This window comes from Wasmannia auropunctata, unplaced genomic scaffold, assembly GCF_000956235.1.
Source record: "Wasmannia auropunctata unplaced genomic scaffold, wasmannia.A_1.0 LD335709.1, whole genome shotgun sequence".
NCBI classification, from domain to species: domain Eukaryota; kingdom Metazoa; phylum Arthropoda; class Insecta; order Hymenoptera; family Formicidae; genus Wasmannia; species Wasmannia auropunctata.
The window spans coordinates 127,923-138,904 of record NW_012027181.1 but is presented as its reverse complement, the minus strand read 5'-3'; the positions used below and the strand labels follow the sequence as shown (position 1 = coordinate 138,904).

The 10,982-nt window shown below is 43.3% G+C and overlaps 1 protein-coding gene across 1 annotated transcript in view; it reads left to right on the top strand.

Moving 5' to 3' along the window:
* LOC105456368 (hemicentin-2-like) overlaps window positions 1-10,982 on the top strand; it is a 189,365-nt gene that overhangs the window by 130,072 nt on the left and 48,311 nt on the right. Inside the window, exon 3 of the mRNA XM_011700337.1 lies at window positions 10,143-10,272. Coding sequence (XP_011698639.1) covers window positions 10,143-10,272 — 130 coding nt within the window. The remainder of the gene's footprint in view (window positions 1-10,142; window positions 10,273-10,982) is intronic.

Sequence of the window (10,982 nt, the reverse complement as noted above, 5' to 3'; positions counted from 1 at the left end):
CACACACACACACACACACATACAAACACACGTGTACTCTTTAGTTACGTAGCGAGGACGAGAATGACGCGAGAGAAGGAGAGAGAGAGAGGGGGGGAGCGGGGAAACTTGGCACGCGTCTGGCATACGGGACTGCCCGTTAAAACCTGCGAGGGTAGACACCAAATGCTATTCCGCACACGGCTTTCACGCTCGGCGGCACATACTCAGTGTCTGGGAAAAATAGAAACAGGAGAAAGGATTATGGGGGTGAGAAACCGGGAGGGGGGGGGGGGGGAATGGTGGTGCCCGCGCGACCGATAGAGCTCCGCGCCACGGTCGTTTAGCACGTTCTCGTGCTCCGCGCGAAAATTGGAAAGCACTGGGGCACGGCGCGCGCTTTCCCCGTAATTTTAAATGGGCGCCTAAAACTGGCGCGCCTCCGACGAACCGCTCTGTCCTCCTCCTCCTCCTCCTTCCCCCGTCTTTTCATTTTCTCGAAGCTCGGCATCGAGCTCGTCCGCGTGCGGTTTCGTCTTACAGCGCGCGCGCGCCCGGTAACGTCGCTGTGCGAATTGCGAAATTTTATTCGCGCAGTCGATTTCATCCGCAAGGTAACCAATTTGAAACTCGCCGTTGTTGCTGCATAATGCATCTCGCATCGCGATGATTTCTCCAGAGCGCCCCGGCTTTATCCGCAAACAAACAGAACGTTGTAATTTATATCGCAATTCCGACCTTCCGCGTAGCTTTATTTTGCAGTATCAATTTTTATACGGAATACAATTTCTTCCCCTGCCCCCCCTCTCTCTCTCTCATTCTTTGTAATTGATTGCTTTATGAATTCATCGGCGCTGCTTCGCCTCGTGCTTATATAATTATCGGCGTTCACATGGATGTATTTGATTAAATGAAAATCTCGCATATACATATACATACATATACATATATATATATATATATATATATATATATATTATACCGTTGGAACAATCGCGCGTAATTACTGCGACGATTGGCGTTTCGCCGAACGAAATCTTCCATGCGTGAGAAGCCGCGTGGAATCACAGCCGCGCGCGCGAGGCTCACCCGCGGATCGTCGGTCGTGTCCTTTCTCGTGTATTACTTTTTGGTGCTTCTCCTCCCCGCGCACCGTCGGTGATTATTACCTGTACGACTTCACCGTCGCTGTGCAGCCAACAAAGTGATTTCACCTTTTCCCCGCTTCGCGTAACGAGCGCCGAGACTCCCGATAATTGCGGGATGCTCGGTGCCGTTGCGGTAATTGCGACCGACGCAGTTTGCGTTTATTTTTCTTCCGTCGATGGGGGAGGGGGAGCAGGAGGGTAAAAAGATAAACAGAAGGGGGGAAAGAGCCAAGCACGCGGAGGCCCACGCGTTCTCCGCGGTCGACACGCCTCGCATTGAAGGTTGCAGCAATTCCACCACCACCGTGAGACGCGTCGTCGCAATTGCGTGAGTATATGACGACGATTATTTAGTAATTCTATAAATCATGAGGTGGAAATCTGGACGGAGAGACCCGACATTAAACCCTGTAGCAAACGATCTGCCGATCCAACGAAGATAATTGAGATCGCGCGGCGGGGCCGTTTATTTTTCTCCTCTCGATCGGAGGAGCAGCTGGCTAATATCGCGATTGTAAATTATAATCCCGCGCGCGTTTGCGCTAAGGAATAATAAGAATAATAACGAATATTTTCGTGGAGCGCGGGCATATCGCGGAACCCGCTATTTACTTACGGATCCTGCTTCGTATTCTACTACTTACGACGTCGCAGTCGCATTTCTTTCTCGCTTTTGCATATATATCATCTTTATTGTAAAAGTATGTTAAGAAAAAGAGGGAACTTTTACGACCGACGAATCGGAACGAAACGTTGCGGCTTTTGTCCGCGATGGAAGCAACATAATTCACACACACACACACACACACACACACACACACACACACACACACACACACACACACACACACACACACACACACACACACACACACACACACACCGCACCATTTCATGATTATAGATCTTGCAAAGTCACGCTTTCGTGGGAAATATTTCGGTACCGATATCCGATATTTCAAAGAGCTCCTGGCTGCGATATGCCAGTACTTGACTTTAATGCACGGCGTCCATAATCGTCGGGCTAAAGTAGAACCAGGTTGACCGACATGCAAGTCATTACTCCCACGATAGAGAGATTTTTTTTTTCGCTACTTACAATTAGTGCCACTGGAGGACCATAAAATTATATCGCGGAGCTATGTCGCGTGAAGGCTGTCAGTTGTAAAAAAAAATCAAACCAAGTTTAGCACGAAAAGGGATCGAAAAGAAATGTCGTTTCGCGTCATTTCATTTTGGAAATATCTATGCAATACCGTACTTTCTCTCAAACGTTATGTTTCGCGCAAGTAATGACAAGTTAACGCAAGTTGATACATATAACGTGCTAAATTAATAAATTGTGACACGAATGTAACCTAGTTCTTATTATAAAACACAGAGCTTATTGAATAGGGGAAATATTTCAAAAAATAATTTAAAGTATGACGTATATACATTATACTTACGATGTTTTTCACAGTACAATATCGCTATAACAGGGCCAGTGTATGAAACATACGATACACACATGATGATACAAAACGCGAGCGTTTTGTATTATTATACGTGTTTCGTATATGTTAAAAACGTGACAATTTTTTATTATTCTGCTTTTTACACATAATGACGATTAATTTTTGTTATTTCCATTTTATTATTTAGGTAATACTATTTTTACGGATTGTAATGCTGATTGTGTGTGAGAGAGAGAGAGAGCTTCTTATATCTTACGCGTACATATATATTATAAGTATGTGTATGTATATACATCCCCCCCCGTAACTCATAAGAGAGAGATTAATGTCTCCGGCGGAACTCGAGAACTGTAAAGCTCCGCTACAGAACTGTTCTGTTCTATGCGAAAGCTGTTATTCGCGGAGGAAACAGACGCAAGGATCGTGATGCGACTATAGAGCGTCGTAAAGAGGAGTTTAAAGCATCCCGCACTCTACGGAGGGAAAATTCAAGATTTCTTGCCGCGCGACCGAATGCGCACCATCGCGGTGGCTCCGGTTACAATGATTTTTAAAATACGCTCCGCGTAAATATACGAGAATGAGCGAAAGCTCGCTCTTTAGTGCCATGAATTTTTACGATGATCTACATATCCGCGCAAAGATGCGCGCGAATGGCGAAAATGGAACTTCTTTGTTTGCACATCCATTTCGCCCATCGAGTCGTAACGTCCGCGCGCTGCAAACAGCTTATACGCTGTTTTTATATCGCGCCATTTATTATCCCATAAAACGGGAGCTCAGATACCTTACCTCTCGCTACAATACCAAGCCATTTATGTGATTTAATAATTCACTCTGTTTTGCAAACGATCGCAATGAATGTAACGCGCAAAGGATATCAGCGTGCAATCTCCTGCAACTCTGGACATATATAAGCTAAATTTTAAATTCTATAGAACTCAAACTGACAGGTTTCTGTAGTTCACGGATATTCAAATAAAAAGTACTTCCATAATCAGGTCATATTTTTCGTAATCAACTGCATCGCGCTCTTCTCGTTTTATACTTTCTTTTACTTTCAAAAATTAATTTTATTTCCACGATATTTGTGCACGTGCTAACATCGAACATTTTTATAAATAATAATATCGAGAAAATTCACGCGATTCACCTGAAGGCTGAGCTAAATTTATTTTTCGAACGGAATACGTAAGTAGATTATCGTTGGCTTTAGCCGGTTGCTAATATATAATTTGTTGAGACGCCTTGTAAATCGGCTTTGCTTAGCCGGGGCAAATCGACGGTATACATAATTTGCTTCCGAGATTAGCGAGAAAAATCCTTAAAATAATCTTAATTATCACCATGAATCGGTAATCTTTAAAATGAGAAAAACAATTAATGTCTTAATCACTTATCAGCACTAAAATAACGGCTCGTGCTAATAATTATCCGAAAACAAATTACGAATTAATTGCAAACTTATAATATCATACACAAGAACTTTTTGTAGATTTTCATTACGATTTAAACTTTAAGAATTTAATTTTTGCTTCGCGTTGAAATAACACAATGGAAATATAACGGCCATTTGACAATTTCGTGAAATTGTGAATAAAGCTGCAGCCACGGAATAATGAAGCGGTTGAAATAGATTGATGCCAGGTGTGCAATAATTTTTTTTCCCGAGCCGCCTTGTAGCCAGGTGGCAAAAGTTGTAGTTAGTAAAAGTCACGGCGTAATGGCTATGGTAATTAGTAGAGATTAAACACGCGATTGATAAATAAACTCGATTCGACGCCGACCTGTATATACCCCGCCGGTGAATAGTCTTTGATTATCTTTCGGGGACATGATGATTTATCTAAGTCTATTAGGCAAGCGACTGACTCTATCGATTCTTACCTTCGTCGCCGTTGCGCCCCGGCTTGAATAGCATTTTCCACTCGTGCACCGGTAACCGCCGCACGTACTTCACCCGCGGCGGGAGAGTAGACGGTCTACTTTAAAAAATCGAAGCTTCGCATATAATCTATCTGCAGAGCGCGCGGGGATTATATAAAATTATGAATTATTCTTCCTCGTCGAGTGCCCCGTCGTCCCCGCGCCCCGCGCGTGTTGCAAGTATAACGACCGCTCTTGTTCTCAAACTTCGTCGAACTGCTGATTAGAGGATCCCCTTATTTTGTTGCAATAACTCTCGCTTTCGTCATACTTTCGTATATTATTCAAATGTTTTTTACGCGTCGTTTGTATTAATTCTATTTATCGGGGAAATATAATTAAGCGGAACACTCTCTCGCTACTGTTGACCGATGACCGATCGCGTTTCGTCGTAAATTGGAGCACTTATTCACGCGCTGGTTATACGAATATGACAAATGGTTTCGGCGTCCACGTCTCATCGAGCGTTCTTAAATGTATGTATTTTCTACGCGTGCCACACGGCCCACGTGTATCGCGCGACGGGAAAGTCCCTTTCCGTTCTATCGTCTGTATCAATTTAGCGCCGAGTGTATATCTCCACGCTTAAGACCTATTATTGTTGAAAACATGGGGCGTGTTTGATATATAATCAAACTCGTGTGCTCGTCCATTAAGTCGTTCGACGAGTGCTTATGTAAATTATGCCCGTATACGCTTTGTGGACGCCTCGGGAATACGAAAAAAAAAAACTGTTTTATCATTTTACAAACGCCTTGACGTCTCGTTACGCGTTACTTTCTTCCTTACGAAGCCAGTATATCAGAGAATTAACCTTCATCCATTATACCATTGGGCAACATTCACGTAATACGCGATTAACGTTTGAAACCGTTTGAAAGATTACACTGTCTCGTTCGAGAAAGTTGCCCCGGGCGGTCATTCCTATATTTCTGCAATAATCGTGTAGAACTGTAATTTTAAAACACACGGTTATGATAACGTTTCATCGTCCGAATAGCTGCACTAGAGGAAAAAAAGGAATAATAAACAACTCACGTTCGATTGGTTCATCAATTTAATTGGCTAATTGTACCTCTTAAATTTCGAATGGTGTCGGCTAATCAGTTAATCGGTACGAGCATTGTGTGTGTGTGTGTGCGTGTGCGTGTGCGTGTGCGTGTGCGTGTGCGTGTGCGTGTGCGTGCGCGTGTGCGTGTGCGTGTGCGTGTGCGTGCGCGTGCGCGTGCGCGTGTGCGTGTGCGTGTGCGTGTGTGTGTGTGTGTGTGTGTGTGTGTGTGTGTGTGTGTGTGTGTGTATTCTGTTAAATATTAAATGTTCTTAAACACGTACAAATTTTTATATATCTGGATACATTTAAAAGTCTGATTGTCTCTTACTGATAATTTGGACATTAATCCTAGATATACACACTGGTGTCCCCGAGACCCCAGCGAAACTTTTTTGGTTTGACATTTCTGAAATTGGAAGGGGAGGAATTTGGGATATTGACGTAAAAAAAGTTTGGGATCTCCTCAGTAGGAAGACGTGTTGACGCGCGGCAATTATCGCTCAACAACCGAGCAGTGAACGGTTGAAGTGAGCGTGGGATCCCCGGGACTGCTTGCAGTTTTGTTAAAATATTAAAATATTGCCAAATTTTTTTGCTACTATTTCAAGTAGTGCCCTTTCAGATTTTTCAAGGATTTTTTAAATCGATCTATAAACAAAAGAGATATGATTTTTTGAAAAAAAAGGTGCTAAATCGAGATTTTTTCGCGTTTCTGAACTTTCCTTTTTCTTTGAACCCGTATATCTTGGAGCTCCTTAATTCTATCGACGTTTAAATATTATGGGCTTGTTCCTTGGTCGATTCTCCATCGATTGAAAAAAAAAATTAATTGAAATATGTCTATTTTTACTAGAGTTACAGTAATAAATATAAATGGGATTCCCGAGACCCCAGTGTGTATACGACGTCGTCAAAAAAACAGTGTGTATACCTAGGGTTATTGCCGACCATTAAATTTAATTAAAAATTTTTCAAAATTGTCATTAAATGTATACAAAAAATATGTATATAACGTTATCGATATTGTATTTACTACAATTTACTTCGGCTATATTTTTCGCGTTTGCGGTGTAGGCGTTTGAACACAATTTTTCAGAATCTCTCATCGTTTGGTAAGATATTAGCGACTATCAGTTGAGAGAAAAAACAGCTGCATATACGGTCCGCCATTGAAATAACGTTGTATTTCATTCCCTGATGGCGAGCGGTGCTCGCGAAGAAGGAAAATAGAGAGATCAGAGAGGAGAAAAAAAAATAAAATCCGTTAAATTTACGTCGTCAATAAAAAGGAAAATAAACGTGGCATCTCGCGCGCGTTCACCCAAGGCGATCATCTTCGAGATTCAGGGGCCCTCCCGCGCGCGTATTCGTGGAAACGGGAAGATTACTTATTTATGGTTTCCCCCCCTCCCCCTCGCTCTCGGTAGAGGGGTTAAGGCTGGACCCTGCAGGGACGTGTGCTCGCGTACATTTGATGTTGCCTCCAATCGTACAGTTAACCATTGATGGATTCGTTTTCCACGTAGATGGATTATTTATTAATCCTATACGACTCCGACCTAACGATCTCTACCGGGAACGACGTGGGTGTTTAGGATTCATCATCACCGCGGATACATGCCATGACTCGAGTATCCGTTTCGTGTAAGCAACACGGAGAGGCAAGAAACGTCGACGAGCGTCCATCACGACCGCGAGCTGCCGTTAAGAGTATACATGCGTCAAAATGAGGAGGATACACGTTACTCATAATAACGATCGTATCGTTGAGATTCTCGTTGGCGTTCTTTCGCGGAAAATAGACATTACTGTGGATCTCGAACGCGAGAGCGCGGCGGTTCATCGGTCGACGCCGGGAAAACATTCGGGATTATCTTTACGAGGCAATCGCGTATTCCAGCGCGCGCGAGTGACGGCGCGGCGTTGCGAACTTTAGTGCGGCCGGAGCACCACGCGCGGTTACCTATCCACGCCACGGGCAATTTCCGCCGCGCCGCGGGTCTACCAATTAGTCTGGTAATAATTTTCCCGCCCTGGGGGGGGGGGGAGGGCTCTCGTGACGCCTCATATATCGGTATAGCCTCACCCGCGATGCAAATTTTTAGAGTCAACAGCGCGTTGCACGCGCGCGATTGTGTTATTCGGAATCGCGTATGTTTCATCCCGTTTGCAGCCCCGAGGCATTGCATTGACCCACTGACAATCGTCGTCGTACATCCCGTATATTTTCACCAAGTGCCAGCGGCGAGCGAAATGAACGGCACTGTTGGGACCGTGTGACGACTTAGTAGCGCCGCTGCAGGATGTCATCCGCGCTAATACACTCGCGCATCGTGCGCACCCTCCTCCGTCGCTACGACGACAAGGAAGAAGCGACCCGCCCTCCCGTGTCTTCCATTTTCCACCGCCTCGTTTCCGCTCTTCGCCTCCTGTTCCCTTGAACTCGCGGAAAATGTATGATACGCCCACTCGTGGAGTTAAACCGCTATTTTTCTTGTGATAAATGAAATTGTTTCGCGTGCGGCGCTTGTCACGCCCGCGGACGTTCCGCAAGTTTGCGCGGAGCTTCCTCGAGTTTCCTTCCGGACTTCCTTCGAAACTTCCCTCAGGATTAAATGAGATGAGGAAGAATGTGCCCGTTTTCTTTTTTTTTCTTTTTTTTACGATTCATAGTATCGTTTTCTATAACGAGAAGATATCTTAATTGTACAAAACATAATTGCATACGATTTATAAATGTCATGTTGTTAAATGCATACATTAGTTCGTATTACGTTAAGTGCATTAATGGCGATAATTGAGATGGATAATTTAAATTAGTATATCTGTGTATATATTATTTATAGTGTATAATGTGTTGTATATATTATTTATAATCTTGAAAAGTATATGAAATAGATAAAAATTAGGAAGAAGTTAGAAAAAATTAAAAAACTTTTAATTTATATACTGCATATATATTTTTTAATTTTATTAAAAAATTTTAATATATATAAATAAATTAAAAATTTTATATACACGGAGAGAATTTTATTTTAAAATTTACCTGAAAATCATGTTAATCGTGGGACAACAAAGTATTTCGACGAATTTTATGTGATTTTCAATATTTTTTAAAATATATATTACAACAAATTTATTGTAGTGCACAATAAAAAAATAAAAAATTACATAAAATTTATCGAAAAACTATGTTGTCCCAGGATTTAACATGATTTTCAAGGTAAATTTAAAAAAAATTCTCTCCATGTACCGATATATAAAATATATATCAATATATTAATATATTAACATATAATAACAATCTCGAGATCTTACATTGCCGTTTGCTAATATACGCGATAATATTTTACGTTAGTGCCAAAAGTTAGGGTAGAAGGCAGAAAGTCGACTTAAGCTCAGCGTATGTTTGCTTATCGCGTTTCTCATATCGACCCGCACCTATCGTCCCTGCCGAAAGTCGGTGGGTATTCTAATTTCAGATTCAGAGCGTTCCGCACGATTGCTCCGGATCCTTCGGCAAACACTTCGCACGTTCACGCAATATCTTCGTGGATTTCGGAGTGAAGACACTGGGCCTGTGCACGCCCGCGCCCTTCTTTGAACATGTCACCATCGGACCTGGCGATCCGTTTCCTCGACCATTCTCTCATCCCCGTTTTCCCCCGTTTTCTCCGTCGACAGAAGTGTCGGCGCTTTACAGTCCGGGACGGAAATCCGTGGACTTCGAGATTGGCCGACCCTGTTGCGATCAGACGTCGCGCGACGAAATACTAGCGTGGTGATCGATGGGATCCCTGGGAGCGATCGCTCCTGAAGCACGACGCTTCTTCTCGAGAAGCGATCGAGAAGTCCGATGAGACGTCAGGGAACGCGCCGTCGCGGAAAGATAGCTTCAGTGTCACTGTCAAGGGAGAAAGAGACAGTGAAGGGGGGGGAAGGGGGAGAGGGAGGGGAAGAGATGGAAAGGGAGCCAGCTCATTAAAACGCGATATCTCCCTCCACATGTAAATCTAATCGAGCAGACAAAACCGCAGCGGCATCAAACCACCGTTAACCACTGTCTATCTCGTCATAGACGAGAATGGCGGGACTTAAGCTCGGGATACGAGCTCGCCTTTAACCGTCAGCGTGTACATCACCGCGTAAATTCTCGTGTAATGAGACCTAATCCTGGTGTTTTCTTGTCCATGAAAACCGCATTATGCCAACGTTTTACTTAGCGTAGCAATATTTCGTGGTAGATACCCTTGTTAAGAGCTTAAAGATTGGTTATATAGTCAGCTCCCGCGTTTTTGCGGATTAAGCAGCTCATTATTCTCCGTCGTCGGAAGAGAAGGATCAGCAGTGAAATTTATAACAATTCTGTTGATATATTGAGTGCAATTTCTGATTGAATTGCGTATAGTTTTAACTGTGGCATTTACGCTTCTAATTTTTTATGACGATAAATAATTTGTATCTCGATCAAATTGAATTGAATGACGAATGTATGTTCAAAGCATTTGAAAAAATATTATATTTATATTTAAAGAAAAAAAAACACATTTATTTTAAGTTTATCTTTTTTCTTTGTTGCAGTACCGACTATTGCTCTTGACGGTGTAATCGGAAACAAGGTGCAGCTCCCTTGCGACATTCGTTCCACCGATAACGATGAAATTAGCATGGTGCTTTGGTACAAGGAAGGCAGAGGTGAACCGATTTACAGGTAAGATCTCGGAGAGACGTCTACCATAAACTAAATAATAAATAATAGTTTCTGGTTGCTTAAAAATTTCAAAGTCCTTGAATTATATTACATCTGCTCGTATCGCAAAAAAAATTTTCTTTTATTTGCGTACAAAATACTTTTCCGGACGGCACGCACGTCCCAAAATCGGGATATAACACGTCTTAAACACGTCTCTTGATATGATGCGTGAAAACGTCTTATGTTTCATTTTGGGTCTTGATGCTCGTCCGGGTTTAATCTTCATTATAAGATCTCAATGTGCCGGAGCGAAGTGCGCTGGGAAAAACTTCTCAAACGTACAAGGGAGCCATTCATATCGTCTGTAAGGCGCTGCACCTTCACGGAGAAATCAAAAAGGAATGAAGTCCAAGTACTCAAGTCCGTGAATTCCCCGCGTTATTTTCCACGGCGAAGTTCATTCGGCGCTCGCCGGGTCGCCGTTTCGCTTCCGCGGTCCGTGAAATTTTGCATATAGAATGGCGGCCGGCGCACCGCGCCAGAGTCGGTTGGGATAGAAGCGCCGCGGTCGAAGGAGCCGACGTTGGTATCCGGTGCGGGTCATATTTAAGAAATGTAATAAGGTGTAAGATATGTGCGTGGTGGATGGCGATGCATCGTCTCGTGCGGCGGAGGGGGAGCGACGGAAAGTGTATGCGAAGCGACGTCGGGGATGCCGGGGGGGGGGG